Source organism: Acomys minous (assembly GCF_964271855.1).
Source record: "Acomys minous genome assembly, chromosome: 19".
NCBI lineage: Eukaryota > Metazoa > Chordata > Mammalia > Rodentia > Muridae > Acomys > Acomys minous.
The window spans coordinates 42444842-42465867 of NC_140499.1; the positions used below are offsets into that span (position 1 = coordinate 42444842).

At 39.0% G+C, this 21026-nt stretch overlaps 1 protein-coding gene and 1 long non-coding RNA gene across 4 annotated transcripts in view; one reads left to right on the forward strand and one right to left on the reverse strand.

The window, feature by feature from the left end:
• The window catches only part of RSRC1 (arginine and serine rich coiled-coil 1), a 299338-nt gene extending 282556 nt beyond the window's left edge, over positions 1-16782 (forward strand). For all 3 annotated transcript variants that reach the window (XM_084768531.1, XM_084768529.1, XM_084768530.1), the window contains exons 8-10: positions 9569-9675; positions 15706-15858; positions 16448-16782. In XM_084768531.1, coding sequence (XP_084624657.1) covers positions 9569-9675; positions 15706-15858; positions 16448-16540 — 353 coding nt within the window. In that variant the 3' untranslated portion in view covers positions 16541-16782. The remainder of the gene's footprint in view (positions 1-9568; positions 9676-15705; positions 15859-16447) is intronic.
• The window catches only part of LOC311589852, a 32832-nt gene continuing 14244 nt past the window's right edge, over positions 2439-21026 (reverse strand). The window contains exons 4-5 of the long non-coding RNA XR_014776658.1: positions 13284-13431; positions 2439-3123 (exon numbers count right to left, since the gene is read on the reverse strand). This is a non-coding gene — a long non-coding RNA (uncharacterized lncRNA). The remainder of the gene's footprint in view (positions 3124-13283; positions 13432-21026) is intronic.

Sequence of the window (21026 nt, forward strand, 5' to 3'; positions counted from 1 at the left end):
TGATTTTCAAGTTCTAGATTTTTTTAAATAAATATTTAGGGCTAGAGATATAGCTCAGTGGACACGAGCTTATATATCATGTACAAGGCCCTGGATTTGATCCTGTTTACCACAAAATAAATAAGTAAATAATACAAGGATTTTTATCCTAAAACAGTTAGCCTAGGCAAAGGACCTAAAGATCTTGAAACTTAAATCATTCTGCTTTAAGTAGTTGTTCTTGTAAATGTTTGATCAGCCATTTTTAATATTCCTGTTTTTCCTAATATGTTATGAAAGGTATAACTTTCATAAATAATGCACTACATTTTATCTTAAATCACAAAAATATCTTTATATTTTAACCTAAATGTCAGTATGAATTTGTGAGATCTTATTTTTATATGAATCTGGATTTTTATAATGTATATGATATATGTGTGTGCTTATTATAGCTGTATTTGACTACACTTACATACACCAAGATTTATATAAAGGCATTAGAAAAACAGGCATAGTCACTCATGGATATTAGTTATATATAAAGGTTATTGAGGATGCAAAGATATAAAAGATAGAAGAACCTAGTAATTGCCTTTAAGATCAGAGCACAAAGCATTAGTTTGGATTTTACAAGGCCAGCCAGCAACAAAAGAGCAGTAATTTATGAGCTCAGCGTAAAAGAATAGCATAATTGCATTAAAAATTAATGCTAATGAACACTAAAATGGGGAAGGTGGTTATGATGAAAGTTTGTATTCATCTTCCCTGGTTTGAATGATGGCTAGTGGCTTGATTAATGGCTTAATTTCTATCAATTAGCGGGGAAAAATCTCCTGTGAGACAAGGGTAAATTGAGCATTGAATTACATATCTTGCTTTTGTGTGCTAAGAAAAAAGAGCTGCGTATCTCTGATATTAGCCACAGTGACAAATGTGGTGTGCCCCGAGATGTCTGCACCAGCTCTACTGACAGGCGGGCTGTGTGTGGTTATAGGGTGTTGAAGATGGCTGGCAGACAGCATTCACTCCGAGTTCCTTAGAAACCTTCAGCTCTCCCATCTACAGCATTTTAATTAGAGTCAATAACAATTCTGGAATTAGAATGGACAGCAGACAGCAACTGCAGGTTCCTTATTCTCATCTGGTGATCTGGGCTCTTCGAGTTACCTGCCTCTCTTCTACCTCGTTGCAAACACCCTCCAGGGCCTTGGTTCTGCTGAAATACTGGTTCTTACGGTTGCATTAAAGCAGTCCTGACTACACAGGTTTGCCATGTCTTGAGCAAGCATAAACAAATAATCTATGGAGTTGGACTGCAGAGCAGCCAAATTCATAGTAACTGCGGGCTTTTTTTTTTTCCTAACAGCAGATGTTACACAGTAAATAAAGAACTCTGAAGTGAAAATTTTTCTACTTGGGTTATTTGTAGGCCTAAGTGCTAGGTTTTCAGATACTTTATTGTTTTTTTTTATTATAAAGATTTTAAGAATGGGACATAATAATTCTTTCAAAAAATTGAAGTGTAGGAGGTTCTGATACTATACTTCTACAGTTCAAGGCAAGATAATGGCAGAAGAGCAAGGCCACGTCTACATGTCTTCTACAAGTAGAGCTCTGTTATGTTTTGGTGCATGAATAAGCATTAGAATGCAGAGTGAGTACAACCCCAAGTACATTTGTTATTTCTACCAAATGGATGGAGTAAGGGGAAATAATTTATTGCATGGTGTAAGAAGAGTAAATAATTCATTTTGGAAACAATGACTAGATCACAGGCCAGGACTGGATCCCAGTTCGGCCACCACCTACCCACATAGCCTTGGCTGATTTACTGATGGGCGTAGTTTTTCATCTTGCAGTGAGAATGGTACTGCCTTCCCAGCAGCTCTGATGGGTAAATAGAGTAATGTGTGAAGTAGATAGCGCAGAGGGCCTTCACTCTAGCCTGCTGCTGCTGCTGCTCCCTCTACCAGCATAGTGTACGTGGCTCTAGGTACCGTGTACTAAGTAAGGGAAACTTAGCCTCTGTCGCATTAGAAAGGAGTCCCAAATAACCAGAGCAAAGGGTTTGTGCTAGACTGCAGCAGATTTTCTTTAAACATAAATTCTACCACTTGAGGTAGATCATGCCATGGAAAATGGCAAAAACTCCTGTATCTCAAAACACTGGATCCTGGCAGCTGTGACAACACTGCCGTGACACAGTGTGGCCTGGACAGATAGAACTGTGTGGGGCCTTTTGTACCTTCTTCACCAGCTTCACAAGGCTGCCCTCTAGTGCTGCTACTCTCTGTTGCTCCTTTCCTGCCTGCTGTAGAGTGAATGAACCAAAGCCAGTTACAGCCTGCTTAGATTCAAAATAGGTGGGCAGCTTCCATGTCTTTAGTACTACAACTAAACGTCACTGAGCACATCACTGTATCAGTGTGTGTTTACTTACTGTGTGTTGCAGTGATCCACCAACCTTGCACTGAGCACAGGTAAATGCTTCGGATTTCCATGGCTACCTTTTCATGTCATCCTTCTCTGCTGAAGTACCAGTGTGTCAGTGTCCTTCCCTGTTTCTCCCATCTAATGTAGCTCCCCTAGCTCCTCCCTGACTCTCTACCCTGGGTTTTGTGGTCGTTGTTGTTTTTTGTATTATGAGGTACCTTATTTGTTTATTATTTATCTCCCTACTTAAAATATAAGCTCTGTGAGAGGAACATTCAGCTTCTAAATCCATACATGCAGAACACTGCTTGGTGTGGTAAATATGCTCAAATATTTGAAAAGAAGAAGCAGGGAGTGGGAATCTCTCACTCCTCCTAAGATATGTAGCCCATTATTAGCCCCATACCAGACAAAAGAGCTGAGACCTGCACAGCTTGGACCATTTGCCCAAGGCTATAACAGCTTTCAAGTTGCAGAAAAAATTTAACACGGGCAGTCTAAACCCACAAGTCCTAAAACTGTCGCTTAAAAGGCTGGAGAGATGGCTCAGTTGTTAAAAGCACTGGCTGGTCTTCAGAGGACCCAGCTTCAATTCCCAGCTTTCACATGGAGGCATCATCTATAACTCTGTTTCCAGGGATCCAGTGCCCTCTTCTGGCCTTCATAGGCACCAGCCATTTATTCGTGCATGTACATTGACATGCATGCCTGCAAAACACCAATATACAGAGTAAAGCAAAAACTTTAAAACATTACATTTTTAAAGTTAAAAAACATATTTGTCACTTGCCCAAAACCATTTTGTTTTTAGTGTTTTAATTTTCAGCTATTCAACAAATATACATTAATTGTTCACCAAACAATGCAGCACCCTCCACTAAGCTCTGAAGGTAACACAGAGAGGTATGCTGTCTCCTAACCTGGAGACAGAGCTGCCACTCACACAGAGATTGTGATCAGTGTGAGACGGCTAAGCTTAGAGCCAGGTGAATTATACAAGAAGCCTCTTTTCACATCAGTGGCAAGGCACAGTATCTTCAAAACATAGGCACAGGTGTGACCTTAAATGACAGAGAAAATACAGAGATGAGAAAACTTCCTAGGTGAGGGCAGATGAGGTATTCAGTGAAGATTTGTTTCTATGAATCAAAATGGCCCAAGTCATTTTATACTTAATATGTTTAACTGAAATTATTCTTTGAAAATATAGTCACGCTGAAATTACTTATCTAACCCACTATAGTGAGCACTTTAATATGAGTTGAGCGTGTGCTAGACCCTGACCAATGACTGTGACAAACACCCGAGGAGCCTCTGCTTCCCTTAGGACCCAGTGTTAACAGCATCACCTTCCAGAAGTTTTCTAGACACGGCCTTTTCTACAAAAAGAGTTTTCTGATTTTCAAGTTGTTTGTGAATAAAATTTCTGGAGATTTGCTTCCAGGAATTTGTTTTATGATGCCTTTAAATGTTGAGATTGGATAGGTTTCTCATGTATTTTTTTTTTTTTAAAGAAACATTGCAGATATATTGGTTTGGGCAATGGATAAGTACATAAAATACATTTAATGATAAAAATATAAAATCCAGTGTGATGCTTACCAGCTTCCATTCTAAATGCCTACTATAACTGTCAAGAGTTTCATTTGTTTGTTTGTTTGTTTGTTTGTTTTTTGGTTTTTCAAGACAGGGTTTCTCTATGTAGCCTTGGCTGTCCTGGACTCACTTTGTAGACCAGGCTGGCCTCGAACTCACAGCGATCTACCTGCCTCTGCCTCCCGAGTGCTGGGATTAAAGGCATACCCCACCACCGCCCGGCTGTCAAGAATTTCATTGCATTGTACAGCCTTTGGTTCTAGTTAATAGTTTTTAGTTCTGGTTAATTTTGCTGTGTGGTTTCTTTTTACAACTTTTATAATGAAGTTTATATAAGAAAAATGATAAAGCCAGACATGCTGGCTCACTCCTATAAACCCAGAACTTGGGAGGCAGAGGCAGGTGAATCTCTGTGATTTCGAGCCCAACTTAGTCTACAAAGTGAGTCCAGGAAAGCCAAGGCTACACAGATAAACCCTGGCTCAGAAAACAAAACAACAGCAACAGAAAAAGATAAATTGTTTTAAAAAGGAAAGCAATAATTGTATATGTTAAATTTCATGTTTATAAGAAATTGGCTTAGTAAATTTAAACTTCTAATTTCATTTACCTACAAATTTTGTTGAGTAACAGCTCAAATGATGTTGTCTTTTTTTCTTGGAAAGCGCTTGGAAATGCTTTACAGTACAGAGATTGTTGTTTTATTTGAAATTGTGTGTTCATGGATGTTTCTACTCTTAGTTAATATCCAATTCAATTTTATCTGGAAATGGAGTAATCCTTTGTATTATTAATAGATTTGTAGCAGTACTGTTAGTATATAAATATTTTTCCTGGAACAATATCATAAATAACTCAGTAATGTAGACCAACTGACCCAAATTCTTTGTTAACATAAAACGCATTTTAACTTCGGATATGTCTATAAAATATTAATAACTGGAAGGAACCGTTGACGATGAGCTTGTGTTTAAGATATCTTTGAAACATCACTTGTCCTCATCCCAATAAAACATCCTGGGCAATGGTGCCATCTGCTGTTCCCATCCTGTTCCTGCTATTACAGGAGACCTGCTAATGTTTGTAATCAAAAACTGAAATGTAGACTAAAATTTTGTATTTTCAAATGAAACGAAAAGTTTGCATTAGACTTCATCTTCTCTACTTCACAATGTAAATCTGCATATCACCATTCATTCATAGGTTGGTGATATTCTAAAAGACAATTTGTAAATGATATTATAAGATGAAATTGTTAGAAACTTCAAATAAGAGAGCTTATTTTTATATATAAATTCAACATTAAAAAACATTCTACTTTTCACAAAATATCAAAATTACTTTCTACAAAATTAATTAATACTTATTTTTTGTCTTGAAATGGAATTTTGATTCCTATTTAGAGGAGTGTGTGTGTGTGTGTGTGTGTGTGTGTGTGTGTGTGTGTGTGTGTGTGTGTTTACAATACATCTATTCCATGATATCTGACAAGGAATTCACTGGGTTTTTTTTCCAATAATGAACTTAAGTGCTAGTGGATATGTTCCCCTCCTGTTCCCTATGTTAAGTTTGGGGGACTTGGGTGGTTAGCATTCTTCAGTTTTATTCTTCTAGTAACTTGTGTCCTCCATGCTGGAAATCTAATCCAGGGAGAGCCCACCTCTCTACCCCTAAGCTGGAGCTACTGGCCTCCCTTTCCCAACCTTCCTTTTGCTTTTGAGTCAGGGGTTCACCAAGTTACTCAAACTGGCCTTGCACTCACATCACAGCCCAGTCAAGCCTTGAAGTCACAATTTTCCTGCCTCATCTCCCCAACTAGCTAAGATTACAGGCCTGTACCATAAAGTCAGCTTCCCATAATTTTTGTTTTCCTTTCTTTCTTTGTAGCTAATAAAATGCTTTATTGCATTCATTAAACATGCAAAAAGTAACTGATTTAAGTCAATTTATAAATCTTTACAATGACACAGAATTTATTTAGATGGCATGTAAGAACCTGAACTTAAAGTAGCATAATATATGTTCTTGCTGTGTTTTATTCTGCTTCCTAAAGCTGCAAGGTTATGCTCAGGACTTATATTTGTGGATGTTGATTCTAGAATGTTGAATATGGAACAATTTTAAAATATTTTATGGTTATTGTTTTCAGATAATATATAGCTGAACTATTACTACAAAACAGAAATTTTACATCTCCCATGCATCTTCCTATTTTTAATTTAAGTATCATTGTTGCTGAGTTTGGGATCAGCATTAAAAGATGAAAGCTATGTAGTTTGTTTTCACATTGTAAATCCAGCAAGCTGGCTTTCCCCTCTCTGCCCTGTCACCTTGTTAGTCCCGAGGTGATTTTTTTCTTAAAGGATAAAGATAATGTTCTGTTTTCTCTAATCTTTCTTCTCTCCTTTATAATTTCTACGGTGCTATTTTAATAAGCATACTGGCCCTTTGGCCGGGTTCTGTGATACCACATTTATTTGTATTAGGCACTGGTTGTATTTCCAAATTTAAAGCTACAAACACTACAAGCTTTAGAGATCAGTACTGTTTCTCAGTTCACCTCTGACATTTAATACTAATGATGTGCTTTGCAAATACAAATGAGAGAATATGTTAGACAGTTAGAGAAAAAATCCAGGAGATCTAGCCGCAGATATATAGGAGACATGATCATGAAGTCAGAAATAAGGGTTTCTTGTTGAGAATTTTTGATAAGCAAATAATCTTGGTAAAACTAACTAGGATTCAAAAAATGTTTTTTTTAAGGAGGCTTTACAGTTGTACCCATTTTTTGTTATTTTTCTCTACTATAGCATTCTTCCTATGCATAGAATTTTTTAAATTACACATTAGTAAGGGATGCATTAATATTAATACATTAGCTAGACAAAGAATCTCTCATTTCATATGCTCAGTACATCACATAATTAAAATCTAAAGAACCTTTTATACGAAAGCAAAGGAGCCATTTGCAGTTCTGCAGCACTTGGGCAGTGCATGAGATCATACAGGAAAATGTGTTCTTCCAAACATGGGACCGCCGTTGGCTGCCGCTGTGGCTGCTTCCCAGTGTTCCACACACAGCTTCTCGGCAAGAAAGGCTGCGCACAGCTGGGAGGCTTGGTCTGACCCTGGAGTAAATGGATGGTTGCATGGGACCATACAACTATAATTTGTGATTGGCCAAAAACTGAGGCAAATGTTTTGAAACCGATTTCAGTTTTTACTAAACTTTGCCTTTCGTGTTCTTTCTAATTGTCTCCGTGGCAGCCTCTGTGCCTTCAGGCCAGGGCTGCTGTATGCAAACGCTGCTGTCATGCAGATCCTCGAAGGCCAGCGGTCAAACTAGTTATCGCAACTGTCAAAACTAAGAGCTACCATTATCCATAAAGCCTAAATCCCCAAAAGTGGAGCTGCCTTAGCTGAGTATACAGTGGCTCCTGGTGCAGCCGTGTATTGGAATCAGTGCCGAGCAAGAGTTTTAACATGAAACATGTAATCTTTTCTCCAGCTAACATGTGGGGGAAAAAACACAAAATAAGCAACACCTGAGTGCTGCTTCTTATTAAAACGCTATGACTCAGCCATCATTTGAGCATTCATAAAAATACCATCATAAAACTATAAAATAGGTAACTGCACAGCTGTAAAATAGTAAAGAAAGCTCTAAGCTGCAGTGAGTTGTAGTGAAGACGCCCGACATAAAGAGGAATGTAGTACACTAGTGTCCTGCAGTAAAAAGAGATGTGAGCGCTTAAGGTTTTATAAACGATGGAAGCTAAATCCAAACCTAATAAAATAATTATCTTTGGATTGGAGGAAAAAATGAGGGGCCTAAGATATGAAAAACAATCTAAGTCTCTGAATGGTAATGTTTTACAATTTAAGCTAGAACCACATCACAGTTTAAAAACATGTTAGTCGTAGAGCAAGATGTAAAAATCAAAACTAAACTGAAGCAAATTAATAACCCTATAAATCAGTAGCATAATCAAACAGTGAGTAATGTCCGGTAGCATAGAGCATAGTGTTTTGACAGTTCATCAGAAGAATATGTGTTAAGGTCAAAAATACATTTAACAAGGTGCATCAATACCCCCTGTGGTTTATAGTAATCATTGCCATTTTATTTTTTAATATAATGCACACCTAATAGGAAAATGAGTACTTTCAACAATGTTGTTAATGCTGAATATTTTAACATATGAGAAGATGCATAACCATAAGTTTACTTAAAATCATAATTGCTAATTTAATTGATAGTAATCAGCATGGATTCATATTAAATTTTCTCTTCTACAATATTTTCCCTACACATTAAAACAACTGAAAAGCAACAGCAATTCAGCAATGGTCAGCACGCCAAACACCCAGATCTCTGACCCTGCTGTCCTCTACAGAACAGTCTGGGCTCTATACAGAAGCAGATAGTTATCAGTTCAAGGACAGGCACTGTATGCGATAACTCTGGAGTATCTTGGCATGCCTTCACTACAATTACAAGTTTGGAAGATTTGTTTTTATTTTATGTGTATATTTGAGTGCTTGTGTGTATGTATGTTTACCACATACATTTCTAGTGCGTGCAGAAGCCAGAAGAGTACCTCAGATTCCCTGGACTGGTGTTATAGGCAGTTGTGAGCTGCCCGGTGGATATAGGCAACTGAATCCAGGGCCTTTGCCAGAACAGCAATGGCTCTTAACCACTGAGCCATCTTCCCAAACCTGAAATGATACTTTTTTTTTTTATCAAAATAAATTGAGCTGGTATGGTGCTGATCTGCACAAACAGGGGATGATAGAGGAACTCGTTGGATGACATCATGAGGTTAAAGCCAGCCAGACCCACAAGTCAGGAAACTGAAATAAGTAATTCACTTACTTCACTAAATGAATGACAATGACAGGGAGGGTAGGAGGTCCTGACTGATGGAAAGAGGCTCCTGCTCAAACAAGCTTCTAGAAAGACACTTAAAATTAGACATGGAGCATGCAAATTGTATTTAATTCCTGGTAATTTGAGGCCTGACAAGCAGTATTATGATAACATTTTTATTGGTCTTAATATGTTAGAATTGACCACTAAAATATTGAAAGGAAACAGTTGATAGTTTAGAGCTTGGTTTTGCATAGTACACCCTCTTGGATTTGCTTTTACATAGTCCAAGTTTCCACCCCAAAATAGATTGAGAATGAGGCTCTAGTGGGCTGAGAATAACAAAGTGTTGGTGAATATTGGGTGAGGGTTATGGATGGATTTGTTGTCTTTTTATTCCTTTTGTGTATTTCCATGATAAAATGTTAAACATAGAGGTGTTCCCACAAAATCGGTTTAGATTACCCAAAATCATAATACCAATGCCTGCTCAATGGCTTTAGATTTTACATAAGAGTCTTAGTTTCTAGACATATTTTATTTTTGAAATTGAAGGGGGAAAGTGCTTCTTATAGCTTAATTAGTGAATTTGATTTTCACGTAGGAAAAGGAGGAACACAGCATGGGTATAGCGCTGGTAGCAAGCTTGTACCAAAGTACATTAACATTATTCTTTTTTAGACCAAGCCACCCTGGTAGAACAAGTAAAAAGAGTAAAAGAAATTGAAGCCATTGAAAGCGATTCTTTTGTTCAGCAGACATTCAGATCGAGTAAAGAAGTCAAAAAGGTAAGTTTCCACATGGGCATTATGGTGAGCCTTTGGATTCCACGGAAGAGATGCTTTATTCGTGGACTTTACTTAGATCTAAGTGCTTGCTACAATAGGTAGAGGAGTGAGGGGGAATGTCAGGCATGGTACTGAGAGAATGAGCCAGTGAGAAGCAGCTCAGGTTTACCTACATTATAAAAACACTGTGAGCCTGGTGGTGATGGCGCACGCCTTTAATCCCAGCACTCAGGAGGCAGAGGCAGGTGGATCTCTGTGAGTTCGAGTCCAGCCTGGTTTACAAAGCAAGTCCAGGGCAGCCAAAGCTACACAGAGAAACCCTGTCTTGAAAACAAAACAAAAAACAAAAACAAAAAATAAAAAGAATAAAAGCACAATGAGCATGATTTTGACACCATTTTTATTTTAAAGTTTATCAAAGCAACTAAGATATCACCACATGTGATTCTGTAACTGTAATGTCCCTTCCATGAATATAGTTTTTACACATGTATGTATATGTACTTTTTGAATTATTATTTCTAGATAGATATTAGAAAATGACTTTAATGGATAACACTATTGCCCAAATAGGAGAATATATTTCTAGTCTTTGCCCAGATGTGTGGTACTTATTCAACTTGAGTAAAAAGGAGTTTTCACTGCATTCTATTTCTGTTGAATTTTTACTTATTCTTTCACTCATTAATAAGACTGCTTTTAAGAATGTGCCTTCCCTAGTAGGAACAGATTGTATAGGAAATACATGCACCCTTTAGTAGCATTTATATAATGATGTAATAGCTGTAGCTTCCACTTATTTTAAAGTCTAATACATGTGCAAAAGTGGCAAGCTATTCAACATGCTAATGATAGATGTAATAATCATTTATTTTTTTTCTCCTGTGTCAGACTTCTAAGTAGTTATGCTTTGGAATATTACATGTTTTTAATAAGATGAAGTTGCTTGTTAAAATTGCAGTATTTCATTTTTCAAAACCTATTCTCCAAAAATATTGTTATCAATTTAAATTCTCACTAAAAGTACAAGAAGCTTTGTATCTTTTAAAAGCTTTTTCATGTTTACTAATCTGGTATGTCAAAACTATCAAGTTGTTCCCTTAGCACTTCTGCTGTTAATAGAGATTTGAAACTTTAAATTGCCAGATATTTTTAAAGGCAGAAAGAACTTTCCAAAGACATGAGTTGAGTGTATGATGTATATCAAGTACAGGACTAGATAGCCATGGACATTCCACAGCCCCTATGTTGTCACTGTGTTTATTGCATTTAAACTGTTAGTAGTGTATCCTCACAGCTCCTGAAAGCCACAGCTATGAAAGGATAGTCTCTCCCTCTCTCTGCCCCCACCCCCGCACACGTGTGTGTGTGTGTGTGTGTGTGTGTGTGTGTGTGTGTGTGTGTGTGTACTCATTTTATTTAATATCTTTGGGGGATGGTTTCAAGACAAGCTTTCTCCCTGGCTGTCCTAGACTCACTCTGTAGACCAGGCTGGCCTCAAACTCACAGAGATCCGTCTGCCTCTTCCTCCCTGAGTGCTGGGATTAAAGGTGTGCACCACCACAGCTGGCTTATTTAATATCTGATTCTTGCATAGTTTAAGCCATTTATCTAGAAAGGTGCATTTATTTGAGGGATTGGCCTTGTATTTATCTTCTGAAGTTCATCCTGAACTCTGTATTCTTATTGGGTGTTCTTACAATCGGCAATTTCTCTATGTAGAAATACTACTGTAGAGTCTTTAGACAGAGTTTTGTTCTGTTATACTTCCCTGTCTGCTTCTAAGTATTGTTTCTCTTTCCATTTACTTTTAACTCAAGTTTTCCTTCATGAAAGCGCACCTGGTAAGGATTAGTGTCAACAGGAGAATATGCTAGAGCCTCAGGAGATGGCATTCACTTTAAATATACAGTACAGTCTTAGCCAGCCACCACATGCCTGGTATTAGTAACTAGGCTTCAAAATGATCAGAAGAGCAGTGACGGGCTAACAAGAATACATTTGTCCTCCACTGAAATATAAAACGAGGGACAATTTATTAGCTTAGAAAGTGCCATCGCTTTCTAGTCTGAAACGTCTGTGTCTGCAGTGGAAGGCGAGGACTTGGGATGCCTAAGAAGATGAATTATTTATGAGGCGATTACTTAGCAAGGAGAAGTAAATTATCCTGAGTACTATTTCACCCAGGTCCTGGGAAGACACGATGGGCTATCCTTGCTGCATAGCAAAGATTAACTCTCCTGAGAACTAAATCACCCAGGGCCCAACATTCCATATCTTTCTCCTCTGGACAGTTGTGTGCACTTAGTATAAAGTTTGCTCCTCTAAAAAAGGCTGTCCATGCTGCTACTTTTCAACTGTGGCTTTCTTTAGGTGTTACGTCCACTAATTAAGCTAGAGAACTGTCACCAGGAAGAAAATGCCTCATGGCCATGACTTTCTAGACTCTCTGAGTATCCTATAATATATATAGATTTAACTAGTTTAACTATGAAGCTTTACCCATGTAGTTAGAGATGTGATAGGTCCTTGATGCATCATTAACTTTAGAATCCAAGATACAGCTTGTTTTCAGGATGTTATCCCACATAAACTTGGCATCAGCTGTTTAGCCCTAAGACTGTTGGATCTGGCAAATAATCCTCCCATTTCTTTTTCTTTTTCTTTTTTTTTTTTAATTTATTTATTTATTTATTTTACATTCTTCTTTTTTGTTTTTTTATTAATATATTCTTATTACATCTCAATTGTTATCCCATCCTCTGCATCCTCCCATTCCTCCCTCCCTCCCATTTTCCCCTTACTCCCCTCCCCTATGACTGTGAATGAAGGGAAAGTAAGGAACTCTGCGCAACATGGTCATTTGTATTACTTGGAGGATTAGGAAAGTAATTTTTCTATTCCACCACAAGGTGGCGGTATTGCACAAAGCCAGAAGTTTGTGGGCTGTGCTGAGGTGCATTTTTATGGTTGAGCCAAATTTTTCTCTTACACTTTCCATCACTTAACTAAGAAGCAGCCATGTTCCAGTCCTAACTTTTGGCAGTTTTAATTCCTATGTTTATTTACACTTCTTTTTTTGACATGTTGGGGTTGAAGAAATGGCTTGGTGGGCAAGTGCTCTCTGTTGCATAAAGATGAGCATTTATTTCCCAGTGCATATGGGGGAAATGCCAGAAAAAAGCCAGGGGTGGACACATGTGTGCTGTGGGACACAAACAGGAGGGCCACTGCGTCCTCCTGGCCAGCTCCAGGTTCTGTGAGAGAACCTGTCTCAAGGGAATAGGCAGGCATGAACGATGAAACAGGACTCTTCGCCCTCCCCAGACTCCATGCTTGTTTCCTGGCACATGCACTGCTACACACACAGTGGGAAACACATAAGCAAAACAAGAGTATTGCCGATATAATCAGTGTTCTCTCTTGCCCTTGAAGAGAGAGCCCATGGCGTCGCCACATCTTTTCAAAGCAGCTCAAATTGAATGACTATTTCTTTTAACATCTATAAAAAGCAACATTGTGGTTCACATAAATATCATTGATTATTAGTTTTAGTACTGATAAGCATACTTCATTTGGAAACAATCTGCAGCCTAAATTTCTCTCACTTTGTAAGAATTTCTGCTCTTGTTTTCTGACTTCCCAGAAATACGGCCTTCGGGATCATTTTGTCCGTAAGAGTAGAAGTGTCTCTTGTGCATGCAGACCTCCCTCCTGTAGCATACAGATGAATTCATGTTTGAATCAAATAAGAGGCTAAAACAAAGAATGAATCTTAGCATTAGTTCATCTGGCATGAAGGGATGGCTGAGTCCATCAAGTACGTGTCATGTAAGCATAAAGGCCCCGTGTAAAGGTGTGGTGGTGTGCTTAGAATCTCAGCACTGAGGAGGCAAGACAGGTAGTGCCCTTCAGTCACTGGCCAGCAGGCCTAGCCTGTTTGATGAGCTCCAGGCCAGTAAGAGACCCTGTATCAAGAGCCAACATAGGGAGGGAATACCTAAGGACAGCACCCGGGTTTACCTCTGGCTTTAACATGCACACACACATGCATGCACACACGCACGCACACGCACGCACACACACAGACACAGCCGACACACAGGCACTAGTCTTCTGCTACTGACCACCACGTAAGGGCTTTCCCTTCTACCAAAACTACTATAGAACCTGACAAGATCCATGAAGCAGTCTTCCGGTATCTGACGTTAAGTAGCACAATTCATGAACATCTTGCCATGAATGAAACAAAAAAAATGATTCTCCCAGTTCCTGGCCTCTCTGCCTGGAATCAGTTTCCTGTCCTGGTGCTGAGTGGTGGTGCGGCTGGGCTTAGCAACCTGCTGTCAAGGGCCTGGCCTACAGTGTCTGATTACACATTATCTGCTCTGGCCTCCCTTCTGACTTTTCTCCTCTCGGATTATACACCGCCTCCTCTGGCTAAAGCACTCTCTTCCTTCCTCTTCATATGTCTTAAATTTTACCTCATAAATAAAAGATGCTATCCCTAGGCAACCGATCTAAACTAGACTCACCTCTCCAAACCCCATCATTTTGTGTCAGTACCTTATTTATTTCTTGTGAGCATATCTTATGGCTAATAATTATGTGTTTGTTGTTAGGTGTTTGTTTATAATCTGTTAATTTAGTCAACAACAAAACTTACAAGAAAATACAGACCTTTTTCTAATTTATTCTTATCTAGGTAGGGCTTACGAAGCACTGTTTAATGAGACAGTTAAATTGATAGGTCTCCAAATTGAAGACAAAGTAATCTAAGAAAAACGTAATTAATTTATGCATAATTCATCCTCTAGACATTTTTCATAGTAATATTTGTTTTGAGCTTTGTTCAGAAAATGGGTGTTAAGAAGTAGATATGAGTCGGAAGAAAACAGAAATTAAAAACAATAAATCCCATAGATACAGGAAAAGACTACAGAGGAGAATTTATCTTTTATTCATCTGGTTTATATTATATTTGAATTTTAACTGTAGATTCTGCTCTAATTCATTTCATATAATCCCTGCAGCCTTGCTGCTAATCAGTCCCTGCTCAGGCCACCTCCCCTGTAAGGGAGGATTGAAGGTTAACTGAGTCAGCACTTGTGCTGCTTCCATCAAGGCCAGACAATGATTTATCCATCTTTCTGTTCCAGCATTTAATGCAGTGTATGGGCCATGGCAATCGCTATGGGTAGTTTGGGGAACAAAAGTAAAAATTGTAGTTTTATTCTTATAGAATATGATGCACTTTTTTTTCAAAGCTTTTATTTCAGAATATTTTAAGTAATCTTAAAAGATAGCCTCTTAGTCCACCAATGGATGATGCTCGGGTCAACGTGCAGGTCCATACAGTGGATGTCATTTAACAAGAAAGAGCCAGTCACAGAAAAGCAATTGCTTCACGGTTCCTCTTACACAAAATATTCAGAATAGACAGCCAGAGCGTAGACCAGTTGGCTGCCTCTTCGTACAGATGTTGGAAGAAATAAGCAGTGACTGTTAATAGATATGGAAGTCAGAAAGAGTAATAAAGATATCCTGAGGTAGCCCATGATACGTTGTGTGGTTTTATAGATATGCTAGAATTCATAGTATGGTTTGTGAATTATAGCTGACAAGGATGGATTGTATTTTAAGGATAACTTTTGGATTTGACTTTACACCTGAGGCCAACTTAATGTTATAGGTATATTGTAACATTTTTTTATTATTATAATTTAGACACCAAATATGTATATATTTGTATGCATGTATATATGCATATGGGAGTATTTCAATAGAATAAGATTAAATACCACTTTCATAAAAAAAGCATACTGATCATAGGAAATGAGAACAAATGCCCTACGCACTTGTATTTGCTTCTTGAGTAATCACTTTTGCTCCATCATGAGTATGGAATTTTTTAGATGAATATCATCTCAGAGGAGACTAAGCAGAACAATTATTGTTCAATGTTAGATACTATGATGCTTGACTTGTAAATGCAAGTTTTGCTTAGATTACTGTGTATTGTATTTTCAGTCAGTGGAGCCAATTGAAGTGAAGCCTGTTACTCCAGCATCAGGACCAACATCAGTAGCTCCTGACCCACCCAGCGTTGGAAAGGAAATAGACCCTGACAGCATCCCTACGGCTATCAAGTACCAAGATGACAATTCTCTAGCCCATCCAAATGTGAGCCCCTTAACCATGATGAACCCAACAGTTGTCTTGTGGCCTGGACACTAGAGGGACCCGTGCTGGAAAGGGCTCGTGGCTTCTCTTTGCCTCCAATAGGCAACTGACCTCAGGCCTCAGGGTTTTTTACATTTAAATCTGGTGGTGTCTACACATATTTCCTGACTTCCCGAACTATTCTGTACTTAAGAAAAATGGTCAAAAGAGGGTTCCCTTTTTATAACTGAAAAGAGAAAGTTTTATAGAGTAAAAGTTCTAATGCTAGCCCAGCTCTGGTTTTCCAGCTGTGAACCTGTCACTAATACCATAGTTAATGTCTCTACAGAATGGCATAGTAAAGAATGAACTCACAAATGTAAGGTGTGAAACTGCCAGTCAGTGAGCAACGCTCAGGTTATTTCTTTACTTCAAGGCTCCTGGGCACTCTTCCCTCACTGTGGGTGGGGGTTAAGCAGTGAAGTGGGCATCAGGGTTGGACAGCATCCACGGTTGCTTTGGTAGTGATCTGTCAGAAGGACTGTGTTATATCACATCAGCTCCAAGCTACTGATGCATGCTAACATTTTCCTTCTTTCCTTTACTATAGCTGTTTATTGAAAAAGCTGAAGCTGAAGAAAAGTGGTTCAAGAGATTAATTGCTCTCCGGCAAGAAAGACTGATGGGCAGTCCTGTGGCCTAAGCTGTAGACTTACGGTTGGATTGAAACTAACTTTGAAAATTTAGGTTTTCAAATACAAATATTTACTTTCACTCTTAAAAATACTTTAGCCAATTACATAAAAAGGAAATCTCATTTCTTCCCTCATAGTCAACTCAATATTTGTTAATGTAAATCAAACATTATGAATAGTGAATCTGTTATAAAGGGTTTAAGAATGTGAACACATCATACTGTTAATAAAGCCAATCATAAAAATATCAGTGTTGAAGTAAATGAATACTCGGTAGTGTTTCTCATTCTGGTTTCCAAGGTCATGTTTTTTACCCAATATTTAATAATTTACATATATAGATGAGATTTTTATCTCCTATGTATTATGAAACCCTTCTTGAATCCTTTAGCTCACCTTTCTAAAACTTTTTAGGTATCATAAAAGATTCCCTAAGAGATCTAAGCTGTAGCCATGTTAGATTGAAGGTAGCATGTTCACTAAAACATCTTGTGCTAAGTGTGGTTTCAGTCCTCTAATCATAATCCTGTGGAAGTTTAGGCTGGAGGCTGCGCTGCACAGCACAGCATGTGCTGGGACAACTTGAAGTATAGGGTGAAGCCTCATCTGAAAATTTTTATTAAATAAGTGCATAGTTTTTACTTAGAGACCAAATTTTATTAAATGCCCTTTTGAAACCCATAACTAGACTCTGGTCCTTTCCTTTAGAAGTCACACGCCCAGTGTGTTAGTCATCACTTTATTGTTATGACAAAAGCCTGGCATGTCTCACAGCTTGAGCAGTTTAGTTCCATGGTCAGCTGGTTCCACAGCTTTTAGGCCTGTGCCAGGTAGAAACACCACAGATGCCACAGCTCAGGAGAGCCACTCACTAATGGATGTCAGGAAACAAAGAAAAAGGAAGGGGCGAAGGCCAAGGTGTACCCTACAGAGACACACTGCCGCCACCGCCTCCAGCCTGCCCTCTACCTCCTGGTAGCCCATTCAGCTCTGAGCTCATGGCTTAGTCCGTTACTGAAGTAACGATCGTCATGATGCAGTAGCCTTAAACTTTGATCCTTTGGGAGGACTTCACATCCAACCTCAGTAACCAGGCTAGACCTGGGTGACTGACCCAGTGCCCACGCTGGAAGCGGTATTTCTGAGAAGTGAGAGCTCTCACGGCACTCCTGCGTAGGCCGCGCCGTTCCCTCCAGTGGAAGCCACAGTGCTGTAAGAGCAGAGCCACGGGCATCTCTGCGGTTCACACTAACCATGCCAGAGAGAAGGACTCGGCCTTGCTGTACAAAACGGGATTTCAACCCCGGCACAGATACTTCTTTTTCCCGTTTTGCTCTGCTTTCTTGCACACGGGCTCTCTGAAGACTGGCGCTTGGGGCGTAGCCAAAGGGAGTCCCTGGCATGCGACACATAGGCATTTCAGTTCCATCTCTTTTACACTTTAGAGCTACAGAAATTCTCACCTCCATTACGAGTGAAAACTATGAAGAGTTTACACTCAGTTGCAAGGGCTATGAAGGACATTTGTTTTAAAATGCTTGTTTTCACATATACATTTTCTGATCTTAGCTAAGGCTCTTTTCCTGGGCTCTACGAGTAAATATACCCAGTTAGATGTTCATGTAGATGCACATCTACACAGCAGGGATTTCAGGAGGGATCAATTTTCTCAAATATTTGGCTTTTTAATTCTTTGTATAACTTGTAAACTGTGTATGTCTCACCCTGTTAGGAAGCATATGTCTAGCAAAGGCTACAGCTGCTGATTGCCCATAGAAAGTCTCCATACTTTTCAGTGGGCACGAGGTTCGCCATCTCTACAGCAGTGAAGATACCACAATGTGCTTTATAGTATACCTTCCACCCAAGTTTCTCAGTGACAGATACACTGAATACAGAGGCTTGAATTATATTGAATTTACATGTTAAAGATAAATGTTTTGTGGGAAATTTTTTTTAAAAAATCAAGCTCTGTTTTGTTTTGTTTTGTTTAAGTGAGCAAGTAAATTTGGTCCTAAAGAACTCAGTGGCTACTTCCTCCCTTCATTTTGGTATGTCATTAATTTTGTTTCCTTGTTTTTTCTAAAAACCACAATATGACCACAGAAGCCAAATCAGATTTAATGAGGAGACTTCATAGAACATTATCAAAACAATTGCCAAGCCGAAGCTTGATGACTCACTATGGCCATCTTTAATATCCCAACATAATAAGCCTGTAAAGCAGAACAGTCTGTTTCATGTTACTTGATTAATGAAAATAATTTGACTTATATGTGACCTTAAATGCTTTAAACAGATTTCTTGCAAACGATAGGTACTAATGCAAGGTAGATTTTTATTTCTGACACTAGGTGCACTGTTAGAAAAAAATAGACTAAGAACATCATTTCCAGTGCCACTTACGCAGAGGCCCAAGTGACAAGGGACTGGGTACTTTGGGTCATTTATCTACTTGGCTTGCCCATCCCAGGATGTAAGTTGAGGATATTAATAAATTACTTTTCTACTTTGATTTTGGTGATGGTATTAAAAAATGTTCAGCGAAAAGTGCGTTACTTAGCCCAAGTGAATGTTCTGACGAGGAGGACATTTTAATGAACCACAGAATAAGCAGTTGCATAGGTAATGGTTAGAAAAGCTACGCTCCGGCTTGTGTTAGCGTCTTTGTATTGGAGCTGCTCTTGGCAGTAGCCGGCCTCCCTCCTTTGTGTTCAGCCAACCTTCCCTGATCTGCTTCATTGACAATACCACGAGGAGCCCCACCTGTCCGGCCGCTAGTGACCCGCCATATGTTTACTTGTGGAATCGAGAACTTCATGGTCGTATTTACAACCTTACTTGTGGATGTTATTTTGAGTGCTTAGTTTACGCTTGGCACATTATAGGGACCTTGGGCCATGCACAAGGTTGAGTCAGTGATGGTCCTACCCTCAAGACACTTAGATGCAAATCCCAGACATGTAAATAATGTAAGAGCTTAGTGCACACTGGCAAAGAAGGCTGTGTTCTGTAAAGAGAGAGGGAAATTAGTCTTTATTTAAAAAAAAAAAAAGCTCAGGAAGACGGTGGAAGAGACTACAGTTGAACTACAATGAGACAGCTAAGAAAGCTGGCCTCACTATTCATCCCTGCTGATAGCTACTCTGGAAGACTGTAACTGCCCCAATTTGTTTGTCTATGGTTGGGTCTTTCCCAAAGGTTCTGGTTCTGACATCAGTCAAAAATCTTTCAGTAAAATGGCCAGACAATTGTTAAATACCGCCATAACAAAACTTACTATTGGAATTCCCTGATGGGAAATGTTTTCTCTTCATAAGAAAATACCTGAGATTTTACAAGAAATCCAGAATAAAAATAGAGATAAAGAACACTGTGAATTTTGGTATTATCTTAACTCTTGCCATGAAGATGTACTATTCTTTTCTTTTTGGTCTTTCCAGGCAGGGTTTCTCTGTGTAGCCTTGGAGGTCCTAGATTCGCTTTGTAGACCGGGCTGGCCTCAAATTCACAGAGATCCGCCTGCCTTTGCCTCCCTGAGTGCTGGGATTAAAGGTGTGTGCCACCATGGACAGCTGAAGATGTACTTTTAATACTTGGGCCCCAAGTGTTAGTAGGTTTTATTTTTAAATCAGATAAGAAGTTCAGGCATGATACATTTGAAGGCTACTTTTGCTTTCATTTTACCCCAGAATTTCGCCCAACGTTTGACAACGGGATCACAACTTTTTTTTTTTAATTATGAAAGTGTATTCCCATTTCTTTCTTTCTTTCTTTCTTTTTTTTTTTTTTTTTTTTTTTTTTTTTTTGGTTTTTCGAGACAGGGTTTCTCTGTGTAGCCTTGACTGTCCTGGACTCGCTTTGTAGACCAGGCTGGCCTCGAACTCACAGCGATCCGCCTGCCTCTGCCTCCCGAGTGCTGGGATTAAAGGCGTGCGCCACCACGCCCGGCGTATTCCCATTTCAAATAGCCAGTTTTTTAGCTGTCTGGTTAGCTAAATTGCTCAATTAGGGATATGTTATTTTATGTTAGTTTCTTATTGCTGCGATAAAATCCCTGAGTAAAGCGCCTTATAGGGTGATGGGTTTAATTTTGTTTATGGTTTTGAAGGTTTCAGTGCATCATGACAAGAGAACATGGCAGAGCAGCTTGCATGATACTTAGCAGGAAGCACAGAGTGCAAGCCTGCGCTAGCAAGGCATTCTCCTTCCTCCTTTTGAGACCAGTGATTCTCAACCTTCCTAATGCTACAACCCTTTAACACAGTTCCTCGTGTTGTGGCGACCCTGAACCATAAAGTTATTTTGTTGCTACTTCATAGCTGTAATTTTGCTACTGTTATGAATGGTAATGTAAAGATTTTTGGAGGTAGAGGTTTGTCAAGGGGGTCATGACCCACAGGTAGAGAACTGCTGTGTTTAGTCCATCCAGGTTGCCTAGCCTGTGGGATGATGACAGCCCCATTCAGAGAAGGTCTCCTCTCGGTTAAGCCT